We start from the raw sequence: 24,661 nt of genomic DNA, 5'->3' as shown, positions 1-24,661 counted from the left end.
GAAAATTCCTAATTGAAGCCCTTAGTTGGCTAAAATATTTTGCATAATTGATCAAATTTATGCAGCTGAAGTTGTTTTATGTATTAGAAAGGTTCAGCTGCCTATAAATCTTGTTGCCATCACAAGGAAATGAACTGTTCTCACTGAAGCAAGTTGCCCCTTAGCACTCGCATGTCATTTCTCTTGATAAGTGCCTGTGTGTCATTTCAGTTTGAGAACAGAACACCAGGCAAGGCTTCCTGCTCTGAACTTTAAAAAGGCTCCCAAGGTAGTGGGTAAAAATCCATAAAAACGGTAATCCTGATAAAATAAATAGATCAATTCAGCACAAAAATAGTAACCTAGCAGCTTGTCCATGATCCCCTCCCAAAATAGTGCACCATACTCATTCCCACTGTCTCCTGAAAGAGAGGCAGGGTCGCATCTGAAGAGGAAGCTTCATTCTTTAGAAGACGCTACTAGAAAAGCTTTGCTTTAATAAATATTTTTCTCTGTGAGGGGGTTTATTGCTTTTGTTTGTTTATGCTATATATTTTTACATTTTTGTATTGTAAACCTCCCTGTGATCTTCGGGCGACGGGCAGTATAGAAAATAAATAAATAAATACACATTTGTCCTTTTTAGCCATTGGGCCTAGTCTCTGTGAGGTAGTGCACACCATAGGGCAGCCAACACAGTGGCGTATTCTGATAAAATGGAAATGGATCTCTTGTCCAAGTATATGCATAAACACTTGTAACTGCCACACCTTAAACCTCTTCAACTCTTTGTTAAATACAAATTTTGCAAAATTTTCTCATGATTCATGAAGTAGAGCAGAATCCACTTCTGTGCTAGCAATGCCAAACCGCATGTGTTACATGTGTTCAAGCTGGTCACTTAGCTTGAAGTAAAAACAGCCCTGGGGCCCCAATCTGGAACACATTCATGATTGAGATGGGAGCTCTGTTCCAGTCTCCTGTTGAAAACTTCTACCTCCCAATTGCTACTTGCTTCTAAAGGTGCTGGTTCCTGCAAACAGCATGTGTTGGGGGCCATAAACTGCTAGGAGGTTTTGACAGGAAACCATAAGTGCCTATGTTCTGGATTGGAGCATCACACTGGTTGTTTCGTACCTTAAGCACAATTTTTAAAACAATGTGAAGAGCACAAGTGAAATCTACCCAAAAAAAGTAGTATGTAGTGCTTTTTTTCAGGATATTTTATTTCAATTACTCTGCATCCTTCTCCAAACTGGCTTTCCATGGCAACTAAGCATAGTCCTAATTAGACTTGGTTTTTGGAGGGGTCATTCCCTCCTTACATTTTTGTACTTCAGTGAACCTTGGGAGTCTTCCAAGCCTGTTGATAGCTTCCTCTTGTGCGTTGATGGTGCCATTTTTGCCACATGGGCACTGGCATTCATGATTCAACCTAAAGGGTCATTTGAAGTTCAGAGTGTTTTTAAGAGACTGCACTCAAGCAGTTTGATTCAGGTTCTGATCTCAACTGTATATAGCATGTTAGAAATCAGCACATTTCAGTTATGATGGAGCAGTGGAATTTTAGCAATGATTATAACTGTCTTGTGCTATGCATTCAGAATTTTATGGTATAATACAAACAAATTGTCCCAAAATGTTATACAGTGGTACCTCGACTTACGAAGGCGATCCGTTCCACGGCACTCTTCGTAAGTCGAAACCTTCGGTTGTCAAAGTGTCCATTTTGTGCATGCACGAAGCGCAATTTTGTGCTTCTGCGCAGGCGCAAAACGCACGCACGGTGAAAAGACTTCCGTGTTTGCCGACTTCGTAAGTCGAAACTTTCAGAAGTTGGCATTCGGATGTCGAGGTACCACTGTATTCTGTCATACATTACCATTAGAAAGAAGTGATCTGGAACACGTGAGATGCCATAGACATTTTTGGAAGCCTCCAAATAACATCCACCAAAGCTACTTGCCTGCCTAAACATCTCTTTGTGGCCTTAAAAGCGGGGGTGCACCCCACACTTTTGAACTGTTTCCCTGCTCAGACTCCTGATGTCAATTCTTCCTTCACCATAGCTGAGCAAACAAGTGGGTTGTTTGCCGAAAGGTATCAAAGGAGGTCAGGCTTTGAACTGTGAGTGGTGGTGGAACTGGATGAGGATCAGCAGAACTCGTCTCAGCAGCCCCCCAGTGCCCTATTCTGTATACAAAATTGCAGCTTCCTACCAGTAGTTGAGGAGTTGCACCACCACTAACGGATGTAGTTTAAAAACACTATTTAAAAAGAGACAAGTATGTCCACTAGTTAATCCCACATCCCCCCAAAATTTTGAAGACACCCAGCTTGTCTGCCTGCAAATGGGGCAACAGATTTGGGGTGGGGTGGGGAGCCTTTTGGTTCCACATTAGGTTGTTAAAAGATGCATGCAGATACTGTGTGCTTGGTGGTGGAGGCTGAGCAACCTAGTGTCAGGCATATTGGGCAAATTTATTGACTACACTTACAACAGTGTAAATCTCTTTCATGCATACACACATTGTCTGTTGCCTCCCAAGTGCAGCAGTTTATTTTTCCCCATAGGAATAAATTGCAACAATTCACTTAAATGGCAGAAATCAAATATTTGCATTTGAAGACTGTGGGAGGTAGTTGGAGGCTAAATATTTGCCTGCCCCTTCTGATTCCAGTGCTAGGGTGAGAAACAGCTATGTTGGAGTTTATCTTGTTTCTTCTGTGGAACACAATGGGAGCAACTTAGAACCAAACCATTCTTTTGGGTCTGGAAGTCAGGTGCATTTCTGGAAAATGTTACTGTACTGAGTATTTTGAGATAAAAGATAGGAACCAATGTTTTTAGCATGGCCTGGGTATACTGAAGCAAAAATGTTAGTTCCCCAAGCTCAATTGTGAGTGTTTGACCTTCTAACTTAAGGGGGGAAATGCTAAGAAAAACACCATTTTGAATTTTGTACTTCTCCCTATGTGCAAATGCTTTATGAACATTGCTACCACAATACGACTGGAAAACAATTTTTGATTACACAGTTCAAAGTTCAGTGTGACTCCAGACAGTGAGCTTTATTGTTTATTATAAATAAGCAATATTTATAATAGTTTTAGAACATTGGGCCGTACTTTACATTAAAAAAATAGAATGCCACGAAACAAGTGCAATATATGAACAAGACTAAAACCCAACATTCGCAGAAGACTGAGAAACAATTCCATGAAGGATGGTGGTAATAGCACTACCATTCAAGACAAAATCTCATGTGTTGCTAAAAGATAAAGGCAGTTTACTTTATGTGCTTTCACTGATTTGCACATCCTAAGAAGCACATAAACTCTGTTATTACTATAGACACGAGTGGATAGATACTACAAGCTGCACATCTTTACTACAATGGTAGTCAACTTGTAGTGGTTGACTTTATGGCAGCTGAGCTAAATATCATTTAGTGTCTTAAGGAGGGTTATCAGTTCTACTACTGAGGCATAACAAGACTCAGAAAGCAGACCTTATGACATAATGAATTGTGTCTAGATGAAGAAAGGTCAAGTAGTCCAGCTGAATTATGATTGGGAGTGCTAGATAATGCTGGCTAAGGAGTTTTCCACTGTCATTCTGAATAACTGCAGTAGAAGGGCAGCACAAAGGGAAAGCCCCTATCTTAGCTTCACAACGTTTTCCATTTCGTTCCACTTCTTGCAAAATGCCCTCCAGATGATGAATTTCAGCAACTTTTAGCATACATCTGTGATACATCTAGTACTTGAAAACCAGGAGACTGACAAAACTATTTCCCAGTTTGCATTGGAGTAGGATAACATGTATTTGCCTTTAATTTATATGGCTCTAAAGCACTATAGTATTATGACAATGCCAAGTTATACAGGATTGTTTGTAAGGACAGAGGATGCAATAAAGTGCACAGAGAACAGCTGCTGCGTGTCCTTGAGACTTCTACAAGGTGATTAGGTTGTTCTTGAAGGATGACACTTAAGCCAAATGTTCAGTACTAAGTGTGCTGCACAGGATCTTGTCTATGGAATTTTCAGGGAGAATAAATTAAGAACAGAAGACGTTGGACTGGGTTGCACTGTGCACCAAACCACATGAACAAAGGGTATGCTGTGCCTAGCCCACAAAGAAGCCACTAACTCTGCTCTGAATAGGCGTTCCAAAAGGCCGAATTTTGTAGTTTCGAATGAGGCTGATCTTGCCATGTTTTTGTCTAGGGAGCTTTTTTTAGTACTTTGTGCAGTAAGGAAATCATTGCTGGAAGAGGTTCATATGCAGTAGAAAGTAATGAAATAAGACAAAATGATGTAATTCTTATGTCAATACATGAAGCAGACATAAGGTTGCTTCTACATGTTATACAGAAATTTCTGTACAATTATATATGCAAAAGACTCAGATTTTCAGAGGTTGTGTCATTTTTACAAAACGTTGTCACCCACATCATCTAGTACTTCTACATCACAGAAAATGCATTGTATACCCATCAATGAAGTATTCAACAAGCAACTGAATGATTCAGCAACAGAATATCTACCCTCTCTGTCCCATTCTACCATGATTGATTTGTGGCTCAGATTTCTACTTTACCAGCCAGGTCAGGGAACTGCCTAGCAGGTGAGGGATTTTGAGGCCTTGTGTTGTCAGATAGGCAGCGCCTTCATTCTAAATGGCTTCTTGGATAAAGAGTCACCTCAAGTCCTGAGTGATATTGAAGAATCTGGAGCAGGTGGGCAAGATGTGTTGGGGCATATTGGGTCCTTTGAATCTGCAGCTGCAAGCAAGATGTCTTTGAGCTTGGTAGTCTTGGGAGGCTTCCTCTGTATAGACTGATTCCTTTTGAACTATATATATACTGGAGCCAGCAATAAAGTTGTCAGCTTCCTTCAAGGGCCTCATCCAGTTCTGACTAGTCCTGATAGGAAGGTGGTAGGGCATGATACCTTTTATGTATTTACTGGGTGGTACACTTCACCTTACATATTAGATCACGGCAAACTCAGCATTTGAAAGCCTGTTGAGAGAACCATCACCTAATTAAAAATTTGGAGAAGGCAAGCTCACAGATAAAACCATCATATCCACTATGACATTTTTGTGAAGAATATACAATGTGAAGGCATTTGACTGATGTAGCACAGCATGTCTTGAAAACAAATTGGAAATGTTGCCACCAAGATGCCACCAAAATGTTGCCATCATTTTCACTCGGTGTGCAGTATTGAGTCATCTGGAGAAATTCTCTTTGTGCCATTATAGACCTCCCAGTGCCAGCAAATACTGGTTGGAATTTCTCTTAATCCGTTATTCTGATGTCAGTGTCATTTTCCAGCTGTTTGTTTGGAACTAATCTGTTGTTCATGCCAAACAAAGTGTGTGCCTCTGAGATGCAAATTTAGCAAATCTACATTCATGTCAGTTCAACAGATACTTTGGCCTGGTTCACATGTATTGACAAGCCATAGTCCAAAACTATGGTTTACCTTGAACAAGCTGAGTATTGGAGCACACTGGCTTAGCATTATGTGTGAATCTGTGCTTGTGGTTTGTTTCTCTCTGGACAAACTGCAAGTGGATGCAAATGTTTTTTCCTGGCTTACTACTCATGATTTGATTGGGAGAAACGAAAGCATGAGCACTGATTTGCATAGGACACTAAGGCAGCTGCTCCAATAGTTTGTTTTCCAGCTCTAGAAAGGGACAAACGAAGCAGGCATGACTGAGCAGCGTGCACAAGCACGCTGCTCGTTTGAGCTAAGCCATTGTTTGTTTCTGTTCATGCTTTATTGTTAAATATGATTGAGGCCACTGACTACTAGAGGACATTCATGGATGTCCAACTTGAAATGCCTGTAAGCATAATGACTGTCAAAGGATTAACAGTTCAGTTTCTTTTCTTAGTTGATACCAGTATCATTTATAAATTTTACTGTTTGTGTTAATTTCAACTTCTTTGTTATATAAGGCTTTCATTTTTTATTTTTTTCAGTTGAGTTAAATATGGACAGTGTTGCATGGAATTTACAAAAATCACATTTTTTTTTAAAAAAGTAGAAGGTCAAGAACTCAATTCAGCTTGGAAGCCATCATTTTCATAACCATTAGCCAAAATGTGTTATGTAGTAAAGTTTCACAGCTTTTACCGCTGTGACGGTATTTTCCAAGCCTCTTTTCCAGAAATCCATCTAGACTATTTACTTACACAAGAGAAAGTAAAGGGATCTGCCAGGGGATTGGAGGGAAGGGGCTGTTTTTGTCTTTCCAAGTTGCTCAGAGCTGCATGTTTGGGTACTGCTGGATTCATTCACCTAAAACATTGTAGAGATGTGAAGTGTTTTTGTTAGCTTTACTAGCACAAAAGCTGTGGCCCTTCCATTTAGTACCTTTGTGTAGCTACTCATAAATTTCAATATGCCATAAGACTTGAAGTAAAAAATGACCGTAGCGGGGGAAGGAATTAGTCAATGGGTGCACACTATATCAGGGCTGCACTATCTCAATTAAGCTCCCCAGTGTCTTCTACCTTCAACTGAAGCTGGTTTCAACTTTTATAAAGTCTTACAATTTCTTCAGCCTCCAATGGCTTCCTCTCAGATGTTTCATTGTAATTGCCTCAACCTGTCAAAAAAAAAAAAACCCCTCAAAAATATTTTTTCTAGACACCACATTAGGCCAGCAAGCTCATTCTCATTGTGTGTACACTTACATAAATTCCTCTTTGTGATTTACCCAAACACAACCCTCTTTTTTTTAAAGAAGTCCTACAGGATTAATTGGGGTGGGGTTTGAGTTTAAGATTACAACTTTAATTTTATGAGGTTCTGGCATATTTTTGTTTTTGATTTCATGATATACCTGCTCCAAGTCCTAGGGATAGGATGGGATAGAAATTAAAATCTATGAAATTTTTGGGCAGCTAGTGTACCATAATTCTTTATGACAAAAGCCATGCTGATTTTCCTTCTGATTACAAATTAAGACATGACTTTGACAACCTTTAGCTTATGGATCATAGACACCATCTTCTTCTTTAGAACTTAAATACTTGAAGGCATATTAATAAGTTCTAGTTTCGGATTCCTGGGCCTTCAAGTTCCATGAACAACTTTTGGGATTTGGGAATTGAGCTGAATTTCCATGTTTTTGTTGTGAATTAGACTGCCTGGAGAGTGAGGTGATGGGTGATGCTAAGCCTTGTTTATCCTGGTAGCTATGAGTTGTACTGACTGCTGAAGTACATTAGCATATATATATATTTAAAAATAACATATCTACCTCTATATATATTCAGCTTTAGTGCAATTGGTCTGAGTTCATGGGTAAAAGCTCATTAAATTGCACAGGGGAATTCCAAAAACATATTTTCCATTCTGCAAAGTTCTTGGCAATTTAGAGACATTGAGCAATTTAGAGACATTGACCCTCACTGGCTTGGGGTTCTGTGTTAGGGTTTAGTTTAGTTTAGTTTAGTTTAGTTTAGGTCTTTCCCACTATGGACACTCTGCTTAAATGCATTTCAAACCGAAATGTTCAAAAATCCATTTGGTCTAGTCTACATGATTCATGCTTGTTGTCAGTTTCAGTGTATACTTGCAGTATACAAGTGAGCTGTGTGACCAAATGAGTGGCTTCTTTACTCATGCATTAGAAGGGGTGTCCAATAACAGCTTAGTTGGCAGAAGGCACCAACTAAACACGTGAAGAAGGAAGGGTTAAGCCATTTATCACAACAGTTTCAGACATGATTTGCAGGAGTTACAAAGGGGTTACGTTCCGAGGATCGTGCCTAAAGCCATTGGTTTCAATGGCGGATGGGATTGCAAAAGTCATTTTTCCTGGAATCCTGCTTCCCCTCACTTTCTTTTTGGCGACACATGTAAAACTGAATGCACATAAATTATGGGTTTACTGTACTTGCACTAGAAAGGTATACTTGTTATTGGTTTCATAGATTAATCAGTTGTTTCACAGCCAGTAGATATCAAAGCAGTGTGCAATTAAGAGTAAACAATAGATTCAACCCCACATCTAAAAGTTTTATATAACAGTAATTGTGGGAGTGGAGTGACTTCTCCTCCAAAACAAAATGATGAATGGTGCCCTATAGCGTATTAGTAACCAGTGCAGCACTCTCACCAAAAGTGGTATATGGGGTTGATGGGATACTGCAGTTAACAGCATAGTTGCTGCATTCTACTCCTTTCTGGCTAAGGTCAAGGGAAAGCCCCACATAGAAGACATGTAGGTCATCCAGTCCTGAGGTTACCAATGCCTGGGCTACTGTGGCCAAACTATCTTAGTCCAGAAACTGCTATACTTGTCTTACAAAACAAAGCTGGTAAAAAGTACCTGCTGCTTCAGATGGAGTGTAAGCCTGTCCAGAACAGGTAACTGATGTATCTCCCAGACCTGGGAACCACTTATCCACAGGGCCTCCTTTTTGCTAAGGCTTAAATTCAGTTTATTGGCCCTTATCCATCCCATTCCTGTGCCCAGACACTGGTCCAAAGCCCACATAGCTACTTATACTTCAGATGTTGCAGAGAAGAGCTGACACTGCTCCAAAGCCCATAACAACCATTTCCAGCTGGACTCTATAGATGTTAAATAGCATTAGGGATAAAAAAAGTGCCCTGTGGCACCTGATAACACAAATGCCAAGGCACAATTTATATTTTTTTTGCCAACTTGTGAATAATGGTGAGATGACCTTCCTCTGAGGTGGCCAAACACATATTTCACCTTAGCCATTCAGATATTTCAAGGCACATGTTTTCTCTGACACAAGTTTTGATGCTCCTTTAGAAAACAATTATACATGAAGCTTCCTCCAGCATTGCTCTTCTGCCTCGGCTTATACCAGATGTGGTCAACATGGTGCCCTCCAGATGTTGCTGTAATACAACTGCCATCTGTTTTCTGTTATGAGCACAGTATCTCGTGTCTCTGCTTTTCTCCTCCAGGACTTCCTGATAACTTAAATTCCTTATTAGGCTAACCTTGTGAGAATCAATGTAGCTATACCCTATAGCTTGTTGTTACGATTATATTTTTGGTATATAGTATTATTATATTTTTGGAGTTGTTTTGAAATATTGGATCCCAGTAGAAGAATAATACTGTAAAAAATATGTGATGGGAGAGGGTGAAGGGGGAGAGTTGACATACACAACTCCCATCCTCAAGTCAAATCAGCACAGTCCTAGGTCTATGCTTTGAGCTGTGACCAAACTTGGTTCACTTTAACAATATTCTTAGAGTAATACAGATGAATTTAGGTTTTTTTCTTCAAATAAAAAAGTGGCATATGTTAATGTAAAAAGATTCATAATGAAGGTGAATGGTGACCAAATGGTTCTCTCTTCAGAGGACTGATAGAATTAACAGTCCTAATGTGTTGAGAAACAGTGGTCCAGTTAATTACTTGGTGTGCTGGCAACTTTAAAGTTGGCTTAATATGTGACTTTCATACTGCAGGAGGTATCAGTTACCTTAATCTATATCACACTGGTCCTATTAAGGCAGTATAATTTAATTGTGCCTATAGGTTTGCAAGGTTTTATGGCTCAGCCCAACTCCAAAGATAGGAAAGCTCAATTAATCTTGCATCAAGACAGTTTTAACTTTTTTATTTTTAATGTTAGCATACTGTTCAGAACTTGACATTGAATGTATATATAACCATAGAGCCCCAAACCCACACATTAGTTCATTTTTTAGCTAAATTTGTTGTAGTGGTGTTATAGTATAAGAGTTGCTGTGAGCATCATAAAATCTGAGGCAAAACACGGTGTTAAAAGCCGGTAGTAGTAATGTTCTGATTTGTCAAATAAACTTGTTTGAGATTATTAGAACAGCTTGAGTGTTGCCATGTAATTTTGAAACTTGAGGGTACATAAAGACCATCTTGAAATTGCATATTCACCCCATTAAATTTTGTATCTTTTAGTAGTTTCTTTTCTTTTTCTCTCTCTCCCTCACACACAAACTAATTTTTTTTTGGAGGGGTTAAAAATTAGTGCATTAATGTAACATTGACTTTTGACATCTGCACAGCAAAGCTCTGAGCAAAGGATGACATGAATTTGTAGAGGTACTGATACAGTAAAGTTGTTTCTTGCTAGATGCCTTTTGTGATGCGTTTAAACCTTTGAACTGAACTGTTCAGAGAAACAGGGCTTTCTGCAGCATGTGCTCATTTGCTTTTAATAAACGCTCAAGATTTTTGCATTGGTCCTTGTACTGAGGAATATAGCTGTTTGCAATTTTTACAGTATGTTCTTAAAGCACAACTCCCAGAGATAGGTAGAGCGGCGTATGTGTTGGATGTTGTCTGTGTTCTGCAAGTTAAGTCTCTAGTGTTGAAGCGTATTTATAGGATTTTGCTGCTTTTGTCTGTCTGAACATTAGTAGTCAAGACATCAGTAAATATTCTGTATTTTTGCAGTATAATTTTATTTAATAACCAATATTTAAGGGGACACATTTGTATTTTAATATTAACATAGTTTTTTTTACAACTGGAAGCTAGGGTCCATTTTAAAATTCCAATTCTGTCTTGTGCTGTCTGTCCTGATATGAGGTGTAGACTTTAATCTATTTTATGCTAATGTGGTTAGTTATAAAGTTTTGGGTGGGGAAAGCGTGGGGAGGTATGGGTTAACCTCAGCATGGCATTTTTTCAAACATTTTTCGTGTGCTTAGGTACATCCAAGCAGAAGTCAACTTCCCTTCAGGTAGCAGATCAGGAGCTACTGTCACCTTTTCACCCATACCAGCCTTTGGAATGTATAGTGGAAGAAACTGAAGGCAAGCTGAATGAACTTGGACAGAGAATTAGCGCTATTGAAAAAGCACAGCTTAAATCATTGGAGTTAATTCAAGGCGAACCTTTGAATAAAGATAAGATTGAAGAGCTCAAAAAGAACAGAGAAGAGCAAGTGCAGAAGAAGAAGAAAATACTGAAGGAGCTGCAAAAGGTGGAAAGGCAATTACAGATGAAAACACAACAGCAATTTACCAAAGAATATTTGGAGACCAAAGGTCAGACAGAGTCACCCCTTACCCATCAGCAGCAGTGCCCACACACAGGTGTCCTCCCAGAAGTGGAAGGAAATGAGGGTCTGCCTGGGGATAGCTTTTCAGAGTTATGGCAAGTTGACAGAATCCTGGCAGGTAAAGATGAGCAGCAGCACTCTCCACCATCTACTAAGCAAACCGGGTTTGTCCCTCTCCAACCGTTGTCAACGCCACAGTGTAATTTTTCAAGTAACGTAGGCTGTAATGGGACAGATTCTTTTGAACTTCAGAAAGTATTAGGTAATCAGCAAAATGTAGGACAACAGCAGCCAATTGCAGGACATGGTCAGGGGCTGTTAGTTCAAGAACCAGACGGATTAATGGTTGCCACTCCAGCACAGACGCTTACCGACACTCTTGATGACCTGCTAGCAGGTGGGTTGAGAAATATGTTTTCTTGCATTAATGTGTGTGCTCCGTCCCCTCTGCCCTTTTTCCCTCTTGCAATTTTCCCTTTGGGGAGTGTTTGTTTTAAATATATTTCTTTCTTAGGACTCAATGTTGGCATTCAAGTTATAAATTCCCAAACATTTGGGTTGCTTTATCAAAGGTTAACTATTAACATTTTGCTATATTGAAATCTTCCTATATCAATCCTTTGGGCTTCCACTTCAGTAGTAGTAACCTTTTAAGGAAAGCTAGTTATAAGAAACCAAATGGTGTTTGAATGTATGGTGTTATGCAAATATGTCTAGTTGACACTTGCCTCTGAAGGTGTCATTGTGCTCATGATTTCAGCACTCATGTGAAGGTGCCATTTGTATGACCTGACACACCTCTGTAGGGACTGTGAGGAGACTTTGATGTATTAAAACACCAACAGCTTTATTTGGAACTTAACCTACAGGCTTACTCATTCATATATAGTACTATCAGAATTTCATATGCTTGTGAAAATGAACACCTTTGAAATATGCTCTAACTACTTGCAGCAGAAAGGAGATGATAGGTCCTGCTTGGGAACAAACTTAGGCTACACTAGCTATTGTCAGCTTAGCTATCACACCATTTTAACATCTTAAATAAGAATAGTTGATTAATACTAATAGCGTAATATGCTAGGTAAGAAAAACCATATGTTTATGTATAGGCTGCAAGCTTTAACCTTCATTACCTTCAGAGTAATTTGTGAGGCTGGAAGTAAGAAAACCCCTTGTGGAGTTTGCAGTGATGTGCTGGCTCCATTTTCCTTTATATTCTTTGGCAGAATATAGTTTTCCTTTAGGGACCCAGGTGGCGCTGTGGTTAAACCACAGAGCCTAGGGCTTGCTGATCAGAAGGTCAGCGGTTTGAATCCCTGCAACGGGGTGAGCGCCCGTTGCTCGGTCCCAGCTCCCGCCAACCTAGCAGTTTGAAAGCACGTCAAAGTGCAAGTAGATAAATAGGTACAGATAAATACCTACAGTGGGAAGGTAAACAGCATTTCCGTGTGCTGCTCTGGTTTGCCAGAAGCGGCTTTGTCATGCTGGCCACATGACCTGGAAGCTATACGCCGACTCCCTCAGCCAATAACGTGAGATAAGCATCGCAACCCCAGAGTCAGTCACGACTGGACCTAATGGTCAGGGGTCCCTTTACCTTTACCTTTATATCACCAACCAGGAATTAGGAGAGTTAGAATTCAGCATTGGGGGAAATCAGAAATTTGAGTAGGCAAAAATCCACTTGAAATTGAATTGGTGTGAAGATGTTTGGAAAATGTGTAGTGAACTTACTAAATTTAATAAGGGAGCTCAGTTAAACTAATTTGCCAAAGTTGTGTACTGTTTATGATTTATGTCTTTTTGAAAGATTATGAAGCTGTTAGGTTTATTGAATATGTAGGTTTCTGAAACCTACAGCAGACTTTGCAGTTCTCTGTTCCTCATTTTCTCAAGTAAAATGAATGAGAAGGTTGCATATATCATGGAAGGAGGAGGAGCTGTAATTTTAGGGATTTTCTCTAGTGCCCAGATTTTTAAAAACCCGAGAAGAACTATACTAATGCTCATTGCAGTGTTTGAATCAGCTTAATGGGCAGATTCATATGTTAGAAGAATATGCAGTATTGCATTGTTAACATCATACCTGATAGTAATCAATATGCAGTCTTTGATGTGACTGACCAGATTTTGAGTCAGCTTGAGTCAAGGTTGGTTAATGGTTAAACTTCATTATTTTTTTAATGGAATTGCTATTTCAAAGGAAATATATATCAACAGTACTGGCTTCTAAACTACTAATGAGCATGTCTAGCATTTTTAATAATAGACGAAAGATGACAAGAAAGTAGGCTTGCTGATGACTTGAACTGGGAGGGACTGAAATATTTCTCTCATTTTTAAAGAAATTTTAAATCTGTCATATGCTCTTGAGCTGGCATCCCCAAACTGCGGCCCTCCAGATGTTTTGGCCTACAACTCCCATGATCCCTAGCTAACAGGACCAGTGGTCAGGGCTGATGGGAATTGTAGTCAAAAACATCTGGATGGTCGAAGTTTGGGGATGGCTGGTCTTGAGGATGGGAGAGGATTCCCTACAGCACCTTGTGAGAATTGGGCAAGTGGTGGTGGGAATGTTGCAGAGGAAATGAAATTTAAGGGTATCTGGTGATAGAATAGCAATGCTGGAGTGTTCATGCATGCAATTTGAATGTAAGGTTCATGTTGTGAATTGCCCTGAGACCTGCAGGTATAGATAGAGCAGTTTACAAATTTAATTTATTAATAATAATAACAGGTACCCAGTATTTGGTACAAAAAGGAGATGACCCCCTTTTTGCCACTGAACACATCTTCAGTGTAGATATCTGCTTGCCATATATAAGCAACTATTCTCTTCTGTGGTGGAGAAGATGGTGAGATATTTCTGGATGTCAGTCATCTTACAGGAAGAAATTGCCCACAGCTACTGTGGGAAGTAGTAGGAAAATACCAAAACCCTATAACTTTGAATTTTGTGTTAAGCACCTGTGCTCTCAAATACTCATTTATACTGTACTTTATTTCATTGATTCACTGGAATTACACTAAATTTCAAACTGAGCTTTCAGTTCAGGTTACTATGATTCTGGGGAAAGCTGTTGAATTTCTTAACCATTGTTGGTACAGGCCACAACATTTGGAGTGCATATTTGAATGTTTATTTTTTGTTGAATTTCCCCATTTAGGACAGTACTAAATATAAGTCTAGGTTCGTTTTGTTTGGTTTTTTTTAAATGGGAAAACTTCACCAAAATCCCCCAGTGGAAGGAGAATTAACTTTTGCCATCATAGTAGTAAAAGAAATAAAGGTAGTACGTGGCTTATATGAGGTAAAATGCTGAGTTATTTAATCACTTTAGGGATACTACCGTCTTCCCTAAAATATCTGCACGTTCCCTTGTATGCAACCAGATCTTAGTTTGTGTACACTTGGATTTCAAAATCAAAATTGTGAAAGTCAAAGAGCAAAACATGTACTTTCCCTGTGTTCTGAGAACTTCTTGCAACAAAAACTTTACATAACATTCCCCTCATAGTTTTGAAAAAAGAAAACAAAAACCCTCTGTAGTAAGTCAAAGGTGTAAATTTCAAACTTCATATGTAAACAAAGTATCCATGTTTAAGAATAGCAAGATCCTATTATTTAATTAGATCAACCCTAAATAGTGGTATGACATATCATATGAATTTCAAATTTTCTCCCTGGGCAGGAGGAAAATAGTTTTATTAGTACACATGTTTAATTGCAACAAGTGTTCATACACCAGACTTCACATCCTTTTTTTAAAAAACAAAAAACAAAAAATCCGGTATGTGGGCAATTTTTCTCTCTATGTACATTAAGTACCCATTGGCAAGAAATTGTCTTTATTTTTATATGGGCCATCACAGCATTTTGTGTGTTTGTTGAGCTGACTAGTAGTTGCTTTTATTCATAAACGCAGTTAAGAGATGCACCTATTTCTTTCTTCAGAAGTCCTTTTCATTTGTAGAACATAACTACTGGCTACCAATATGGCAGCTCTTCTTCTAGCAAGACACATTGCTTTGCCTGGGAATGAGGAATGTTGTAATCTTTCCAGATCATAAAGTATACAATTATGAAAGTGAAAGCAGCAACATAATTTGATTAAACGGAATGTCTTGATTAAATTTTTGCCCAGTTAAATTTCCCTTACCCTTTTGTATGTATGGCACTGTAACACGTTTCTCTGTTGCTCTTCTTGGCTCTCAGGTTCTGCTTACTCAGGGAGAAGTGTCAGAGAACCGTAGCACCTCTCCTTTTGTTTTGTTAAATTGGCTCATGGCTTGCTCACTCTCTTCCCGACATCATGCTTCAGCTAGCCCAGCCCAAAGGAAGATGTAGAACTGCTGGTGCCTCTTACCTCTTTAAAAAGACAATTGGTCTCTGAAGGAGGGTCCTGTACTTGCTGTGTGTGGTGGTTGATAGATCTTTATTGGCAATGAACTGTGCAGGGTGTGTGTGTGAAGGAGAGAAAGAGAAAGAAAAGAAAAAGAAATAAAGACTGGATGTTGTGATCAATGAAAGCTGCTGTGCCTATTACTGGGAAAGAGCAGGTGCATCTAGTTGATCATGGTTGGAAGTGAAATGCCAGAGGATTGTGGGTGTACACATACATTTATTGCTCCTCCATTGTGTGCCATACTACCCCTCTCTTGTGCCTTGTTGCGTTAGTTTCCTTCCCTGAGGTAGAGGGAGTAGGAAATCAGTATATCAGTGTCGCTTGTATTCATGTGATCTGCCCTGCTTGCTGCATGCTCTTCTGAGAGACTGGAGAAGGGTGATCAGTTGAATTCTTTTTAATCAAGTTGTAGCTGTATATCAGATGAGTCCTCAAAATTAAGCACTTAGTAAGTTTTAATTTCGTGTCTAACTGTATTCTTGGATAGGCAATGGTTAATTCAGTGAACTGTGGAATGTGATGCAGTTATTTCCATGGTCTCTTAAATGCCCCCATTGTTCCTTGTTCTCCTTTGTGACTCCTTCACCAAACATTTACATGATACCACCTTACAAATTTCCTTACAAATCCCTTCTCTGGCAATTTTTCTACAAGGTCTTTGGCCCCATCTCCTTGTTCTCATCCCTATTTGAGACACAGACTGTCTGTATTTATTTTTTCCATGTTACCTTTGGGGTTCTCTGCCATACTTTCCATCTGCTCCCTTATCTGTGTAAATTGTAAAACTAGTTTATGTTACCTGTAAAGTGCCACCCGCTGTGATGGGACTATAAATGCAAGTACTGTCTTTTCTACCTAGTGCCTTCTTGTAATGTAAGCTGATACTGCCATATTTACTCGAATCTAATGCTCACCTTTTTTGGCCAAATTATGGTGTGAAAATTAAGGTGCACATTAGATTCGATGGCACATTTACATTTGCCAGCAAATACTTTTCTTGGCTTCAAGCTTCTGAAAATTGAGGTGCACATTATATTTGATGGCGCATTAGACTCGAGTAAATACAGTATGTCACTTCAGTTGGTCCATAAAGATTTGGATATTGTCTCTGTTGACATTGACCATGGGTGCAATACATACAGTACTTAAATTCCAAAAGTTAAAGCACCAATTTTAAGTTGTCCACAAGAAGTGGAAACATAGAAGGATCATAGAACTGTAGAGTTGGAACGGACCCTGAGGATCATCTAGTCCAACCGCAATCAAGTCCAATCTTATATTCCAATCAATTGCACTTCAGCATTTTTCTGGGCAGATTTGAGTGAATGTAACTTCTGTATGTATATAATGGCTAACAATGATTTGTGAAAGCACAGCTCAGGGTCGCTTTTAGTGTTTTATGTCTTTAAAAAAACAACTTTTTTAATGTATGTGGTATGGTGTCTGACTGAATGTGAACTGATTTGGGAACTTGGAAGTTGAAAGCATCACGTTCAGGGATGTCACATAAATTTCAGAAACAAGTTCTGTGATTCCCTACTGTATTTAAAATATGAAGAAGTTATATTCAAGTTCAGAGATAAGATGCCCCTCATAGACATACAGCTCCCTCCCCCTGATTTGCACAGGGATTGCGTTCCTGGCCCCGAGCACGTCGACGGAGTGCACGCCAACCCTCTTCTACTCCATTCTGGTCTATTCCAGGTCCAAAAGCAGTCAGTTTCACATCAGTTGGACACATGCAAAATGTTCGCCACCTGTAGAGTGCTGTCAGCCAATATTAACAACTTTGACCAATTAGCTGGTGAAAGTTTTGTATAATAAATTGGAAAACTCCCAGAAGCTCTTGTTTCACACTGTGCTGCTTTTTTTGTACTACTTTGTCCCACTGCTGGAATTTGTGTAGTACATAGGTGAGGAACCTGTGGCCCTCCAGAGGTGGTCAGAATCCGCTTCCCAGCAGCCTCGGCAAATATAGCTAGTGGTCAGGGATGAAGAGAGTTGGAAGTTCAGCAACCTCTGGAGGGAGACAGGTTCTCCATCCCTGGTGTAGAAAGTTGTTGCAAGTTAGGTGGAAAATAGTAGCAAGCTTTGTGCACAATTCCTTACTCAATTTCTATAGTGTAAACTACTGCTTTTAATACCACTCTGGCCAGCTAAGTTCAGTTGACCTCAAGGCTTAATGTGAAACCCAAACAAGTGTCCTCCCTACTTGAATGGCGCTTAAAGAAAAAATGGCCATGGTATACATTGTGTACAGTCAGGTTTACTCTCAATCCTCAATCCATTTGAATACCCTTTTGTGTACTGTATTTACATTTCATTCAATGTAAAGAAGACTGCATTGTCAGTTATTGTTTTTAAAAATAACTGGTATGTAAATTTTGAAATTAATTGCTTACATTTGTTCTTTGGCCAGATTTTCATGTGTTCAGTTCATTTGGAATGGATTGGATCCAGACTTGACCTCATGCAAATGGAAGGGCTTATTTTTATTTGCAGAAAGGGCCAAGATCCAGCAGGAGGATTCCTCTAGATCAGGGTTTCCCAAACTGGGATTTCCAGCTGTGGTTGGACTACAACTCCCATCATCCCTAGCTAGCAGGACCAGCAGTCAGGGTTGGACTAGATGGCTCTTGCAGGACCCTTCCAATATTACAATTCTATTATCTCAGCTACATAGCTTGACTGTAGCTTGCTTTTGCAACAGTTCACTTCTCCCAGTATGCAGCATTCAAAATTCGCCTGGCACATTTTGCACTTGACTATCAGCCACTTGCGCCAAATGAAGATGCCTAGGCGCCAGGATGGTACCTGATGTCTCCAACCATCTGGAGGTGCATGCCTGGGGATTCTTGGATCCTGACTGTTTTCATACACTAACAACACAACCTGTAGAATTCTATCTGCTATATTTTATCTGCACAATCAGAATGAATTTCAGGAACCAATTTTTTTTTGTTGAAAAATAGGACATTCAAGCTATCTGGTTCAAAAATGGCAACTAGGCATTCCATTTTGGCGACTGTAACCCTTGTTAAAGGAGCTATCTGCCTCCTAGCTTATATTGATTTTCTAATACTGCCAGTATGCAAGACAATGGAAATAGTATTAACTGTGGACTAAGGCAGAGGTTTCAAAACTGTGGTCTGTCAGTTCCATTTGGGTGGCCTGTGGAAAGGCTGCAGCACAGTCAAATATATCTGTACTCAGCTACACACTTAATTTTTTTTAATGTGATGGTAAAGGACTAAGATGCCCAGCAAGGGTTCCATGATTTGCACGGCAGCAGAGAAGCACATGACATGCGTCTTTTGTTGCACATGAGTCAGCTGGCTCAGTGGAAATGTCAGTTGCCAACGTGGCACCCAGAAATCTCCAAGTAGTTGCAGTTGGACTTGTTCCAGCAGCAAAAAGTATCTGGCACCCAGGGAATTTAAAACACCACTCCAGAACAAGAGAATAGGGAATCAGTGAAAATATCTTCCCCTCTTTCCTCCAGCATGGTGTTCTGTGTGTGAATAGTCTGGATCTAACCCAGTGTGTAATGACCATTCAGCAGATGGGAATTTTAATCTTAAATGTAATGTTTTCATAGCAGTAGTTTTTTAACAAGCAGTTGACATAACAATTTTAGCACTATATGATGGTTAAGTATTGTTTCACACATCTTACTTCCTGTAAAACAAAATAATCTGGCCTAGTTAGCTTTAAGCCAGTGTTTCTCAACCAGTGTGCCTCCAGATGTTTTGGGACTACAACTCCCATCATTCCTGACCACTGGTCTTGCTAGCTAGGGATGATGGGAGTTGTAGTCCCAAAACATCTGGAGGCACACTGGTTGAGAAACACTGCTTTAAGCCACCAAATGTGAATTGTGAAAGTGTCACCTGCTTATATGTAAAAGGTTTAACAGTCTAGAAAATGTCTCATGATGGGATTCTGCAGCACTTTGATACAGTCACAAATCTCAACAGCAGTCATCTCTTAGAGTTACTTTAGAATGTCTTTGAATATGTAAATGGAGTGGTCCAGTCAATATTGTATGCATTGAAAAAGCTTTTTTATAAAAGTCCTTCACCAAAATTTGTTGAATAAGCTTAGCAGTTACAGGATAAGATTAACTAGTTACAGGGCAGGAAGCAGAGAACTAGGAATAACTGGACAGTTCTCATAAAGGAGAAAGTGAGGAATCTCCATTGCTAATTGATTTATATTAGGATTGGTGCTTTTAAAATTGTTCATAAATGACCTGGAGTTGAGGTGACCAAATTTTCTAATGACACCAAATTATTCAGTGTAGTAAAAATGAAAAGGGATTGTGAAAAGCTCCAAAAGGAGCTCTCCAAAGTGGGTGAATAGGTATTACAGTGACAGATTCTGCAAAATTGTGCAAGTTGGAGTGAAAAATCATAACTCCTAATGGAGTCTGAGCATTCAATAGCTGATCTTGGTGGATAGCTCAATGAAAATGTTAACCTAATTTGTGGCAGCTGGAATCCTTTAGAAAAATGCCTTAAACTAAAACATCTGATAGTGTAATGTCTTTATATAAATCTATGGTACAATCACACTTGAAATACTATGTGCAGTTCTGGTCATGATCAAGGAGCCTACAAGTAAAGGTTACAATACTTGAGGCTTAATTTAGAATAAAGGCAAATATAGGGAGGGGTGTAATAGTGTCAAAGTGTGCATGTTGCAGAGAAAATGTGTAGAGATTTTTTTCCCTACAATAGTAGGACCTTGAGTTACCCAATGCAGGTTTGCAATTGATTTTCGCTGAGCTTGTTTACTTAGAATCAAAATTCACTGAAACTGGGTATCTGTGAGTCGGTTCTTTACATGTTGCACTTTTGTTATTGTGCTGCTTCAGGAGCGTAGCTGGAAAGTCAGATAGAACCATAGCAAATTGATGCTGATGTCTGTAATACCAGCATAGCCCATCAAGTTTGAAGGGGGCTACACATGTAAAATATGATGCCTGTCTTGAATTTGGGGGATGAGGAGAGATCTTTTCCTGTGCCTGCTTCCAAATATTTTAAAGGGGAATGCCTCAGATCTTACATGTGTGCCCTTCACATTCTTTAGGGCAGTGTTTCCCAACCTTGTGCCTCCAGCTGTTTTCGGACTACAATTCCCATCATTCCTGACCACTGGTCCTGCTAGCTAGGGATCATGGGAGTTGTAGGCCAAAAACATCTGGAGGCACAAGGTTGGGAAACACTGCTTTAGGGTGTGTGTGTGTATATATGTACACACCCCAGAGTACAAAATTTAAAGTGAAAATCTATCCTAAGTGTTTCTGGGGTTGGGATACAATTTTGCATTTCCCTGTTAGTTCATTATTCAGTAACAACTTTAGTAATTAATAAGACATGATTTCTCTGGGAAAGAAGCTCTTTATGCAAGTGATGTTAAATGTTATCCTTTTTTCCAGCTGTTAATAGCAGAGTGCCCACTGGCTCCAATTCTTCACATGCTACAGAATCGCCTACACCTGAACCTTGTTCACAAACACTCAGTGTCACTTCTCAGTCTGTGCTCCCCACGTATCCTTCAGTTGACATTGATGCCCACGTGAGTAATGTAGATAAGTTATAAAGCTGTTTTTGTTATAATAGTTGTTTCTGTTATATATCATAGTAGTGATAAGGTGTGTATGTAGTAAACCTAACATATCCTTTCTACTGTTAAGACGGAGAGTAACCACGATACTGCGCTGACTCTTGCATGTGCTGGTGGTCACGAAGAGCTCGTCTCTGTATTGATAGCACGTGGTGCCAGTATAGAACACAGAGACAAGAAGGGTAAGATACTGAAGTGCTGCTGTTTGTTGGTATTTTTTTCAGGGCTTGATGCATGGATAGTGTACATTTCATTACTTTTCATAACTTTCTAGCTCATAGAAGAAAAACTGCTTTGAAACAGTTTTGGGGGGAATTTAATGTTTGTTATATGGAACTTAGATCATTAACTGAGAATGGAGCATATGTTTTTTTAGCAGAGGCTTCTTGTTAGCTTTTTGTCCCCCACCACAGGTACTTTATCACAGACTCAAACATTGACCGTTCAGTGATTTCCATTGCCAATATTTATTCTGAATTATTAGTTTTAATACACAACTTTTCTTTCTACCTCTTTGCCTCTCGTTTGAAAATGGCTTCTAATAATCTCTATTAGGATTTACACCGCTAATTTTAGCTGCAACTGCTGGACATGTTGGTGTGGTAGAGATCCTTCTAGACAAGGGTGGAGATATAGAAGCACAATCTGAACGTACTAAGGACACTCCACTTTCATTAGCATGCTCTGGTGGACGCCAAGAGGTAAATGTTATAATCTGTCATATTCTTTAGTCTTAAATTAAGAGAAGAGAGCATGAATGTAGCAGCCTGAAACTTTTTTGGGGTATATTTTAGTTTATAAGTACAGTGGTACCTCGACTTACAAAGACGGTCCATTCCACGGCGCTCTTCGTAAGTCGAGGTTTTCGGATGTCGAAGCGGCCATTCTGCGCATGCGCAAAGCACAATTTCGCATTTCTGCGCAAGCGCAGAACGCACGCGCAGCGAAAAGACTTCCAGGGTTGTCAACTTCGGAAGTTGAAACCTTCGGAAGTCGAAGCATTCGTATGTCAAGGTACCACTGTATACATATTGTATTGAACTTGTGTTTTTGGGGGGGGGGATTACCAATAGTAGAAATTTCTCTTTCCTACATACATTCTTAAAATGGCTCTTGATAGATTTGATTTTGTCAGTCAGGCAAACAAGATTCTACAAAATCTTCTCTGCTTGGTGTGAAAAAGGCATCCAAGTTGGACTGTCCATACTCTCCATACTGCTCAGGATGGGCAGGTATCATGCAACCTGTAACTGTAAAAGATAAAGGACCCCTGGGTGGTTAAATCCAGTCGAATTCAACTATGGGGTGTGGTGCTTCACTTTCAGGTCGAGGGAGCTGGTGTTTGTCCACAGGCAGCTTTTCTGGGTCATGACTAAACCACTTCTGGTGCATGGAACACTGTAACAAGTTCCAGAGTGCATGGAAATGCCGTTTACCTGCCACTGTGGTACCTCTTTATCTACTCATGCTGGTATGCTTTCGAACTGCTAGGATGGCAGGAACAACGTGAGCTCACCCTGTCGCACGGATTTGAACTGTCGACCTTATTATTGGCAAGCCCAAGAGGCTCTGTGGTTTAGACCACAGCACCACCTGCATCCCACCTGTAACTGTATACCAGATCTGAGTTCAAGAGAGATTTTACTCTTCAGCCTGCTTTGCCCAGGAACAGAGCTGAATCTTCCATGTCCTTTCTCTCACTTCTGAAACACCTTCTGTGACTTCAGTAGCTTCTACCCCTTCGCCAGTTTTACCCTTTTCAGTTCTTGTTACTACCGGTAGTACCTTTTTGTTGCCTTCTTCAAGATCCATTTGAAAAGGAAAAAGAAAACTATGGCACTCTGTAAGAAGGAAAATTTCCTCCATGCAATCAGACAAAAAAGGGCACGTTGGGATCTGCAGGGGGGAAAGAACCATTACTGTTAAATTTGCTGCTTTCAAGCCTCACAATGCAATCTAGAGACTTTGACAAATGTTACATTTCCATTGATCACACACTTGCCACGATTTTGAAATTCTTGAAGTCATAGAAGCCTGTTGCAGGAATGAAAGAGAGGGAAGCTAGAATAGAGAGCTCTGTTCCTGGTCAAGGCAGGAAAGTGGAGAAGAGTCTGGAGCAACACAATTTCAGGTCACATGAGAACTCTGTGTCCTGGGCAGTACAACAAGACAGCCCATTCTCGATGCCTCCACATCAAACCAGAAAGAGCCTTCATGGTAAGCGACCAGTGTTCTGTTCTGTGGATTTTGTATATAGAGCAGGGTTTCCCAAACTTTGGTCTCCAGCTGTTGACTACAACTCCCATCATCCCTAGCTAGCAAACCAGTGGTCAGGGATGGTGGGAATTGTAGTCCCAAAACATCTGGAGACCCAACTTTGGGAAACCTTGATATAGACTATTGTAGGATTCTCCATACCATTAAAAGCATACAAACTAGTGAAACTAATTTTGAGGAGTGCTCTGCTGCCATAATCTCTCTATACTCTAATGAAAATTGACAACTGGTTCTTTGTACAGTCATAGAGGAAAATAAAGGATTAAAAGAGAACCTTGGTTCCCTGACTTGCCATTTAACTGTTTAGCTGTTTGCGAATTCCACCCTGTGCCAGAGTCTGTTGTTATCCTCTGATCCTGCTAATATTGTACCTTTCAGGTTGTTGACTTACTGCTGGCACGAGGAGCAAATAAAGAACACAGGAATGTGTCTGATTATACACCTCTTAGTCTTGCCGCATCTGGGGGATATGTTAATATTATTAAGATCCTGCTTAATGCTGGAGCGGAAATTAATTCAAGGTAACAGGCTATGTTTATTTGGGCTCTGTGGCATGCTGCATTTGCCACTTCTGGTTCTGTCTTGGGAGGAGGAATAAAGGGGATGTCTTAAGTCAACTGATCTATTTTGATCCTATTCAGTTGTATTAAACTATCATAATACGGGCTCCTGGTAACAAATGTGCAATTTTTTGTTGTCTATTTTTTATATATTAAAAGCTCACATACTTTGTTAGTAGATTTCCCCCTTCAAATTCCTGCTAGTGTTTTTAGCATGTAAAATGGTGGTATCAACTGAGACCAGTCTGCTTTTGTCAGTTAGGTTTCTCTTCCATTTTTCTGTAAACCTGTGTGTGTGTGTGTGTGTGTGTGTGTGTGTGTGTGTGTGTGTGTGTCTATCCTTCCAGTGGAAAATTTTCTGTACATTTGTCCAGGTTCTTTCATTCTGGTGGTTGTATTAATTATCTCTTCCCTCTAGGACTGGGAGTAAGCTAGGCATTTCTCCTCTGATGTTGGCGGCTATGAATGGCCATGTTCCTGCAGTGAAGCTGTTGCTTGATATGGGCTCTGATATAAACGCTCAGATTGAGACCAATCGGAATACAGCGCTCACTTTGGCCTGTTTCCAGGGCAGAGCAGAGGTGGTCAGCCTGCTTTTGGACAGAAAAGCCAATGTTGAACATAGGGCAAAGGTGAGCCAGCAGATAGCTTTCTTCTCAAATAGACTTGTGGTAAAAATGGTTTTGGCAATAGACTTAGTTTAAAGCTTCCGGGTTTTAACTATTTCAGTAATTT

General features: G+C 39.8%; 1 protein-coding gene across 9 annotated transcripts in view; it reads left to right on the top strand.

The window, feature by feature from the left end:
* Positions 1-24,661, top strand: part of ANKHD1 (ankyrin repeat and KH domain containing 1) — an 80,561-nt gene that overhangs the window by 32,492 nt on the left and 23,408 nt on the right. For 8 of the 9 annotated variants that reach the window (XM_035103524.2, XM_035103527.2, XM_035103525.2 and 5 more), the window contains exons 15-20: positions 10,700-11,449; positions 20,902-21,041; positions 21,160-21,271; positions 21,645-21,790; positions 23,745-23,887; positions 24,345-24,558. In XM_035103524.2, coding sequence (XP_034959415.1) covers positions 10,700-11,449; positions 20,902-21,041; positions 21,160-21,271; positions 21,645-21,790; positions 23,745-23,887; positions 24,345-24,558 — 1,505 coding nt within the window. The remainder of the gene's footprint in view (positions 1-10,699; positions 11,450-20,901; positions 21,042-21,159; positions 21,272-21,644; positions 21,791-23,744; positions 23,888-24,344; positions 24,559-24,661) is intronic. The other variant, XM_035103530.2, reaches the window with a different exon arrangement.

This window comes from Zootoca vivipara, chromosome 8 (genome assembly GCF_963506605.1).
Source record: "Zootoca vivipara chromosome 8, rZooViv1.1, whole genome shotgun sequence".
In the NCBI taxonomy this organism is placed as follows: Eukaryota; Metazoa; Chordata; class Lepidosauria; order Squamata; family Lacertidae; genus Zootoca; species Zootoca vivipara.
This window is presented reverse-complemented; position numbering and strand designations above follow the sequence as displayed.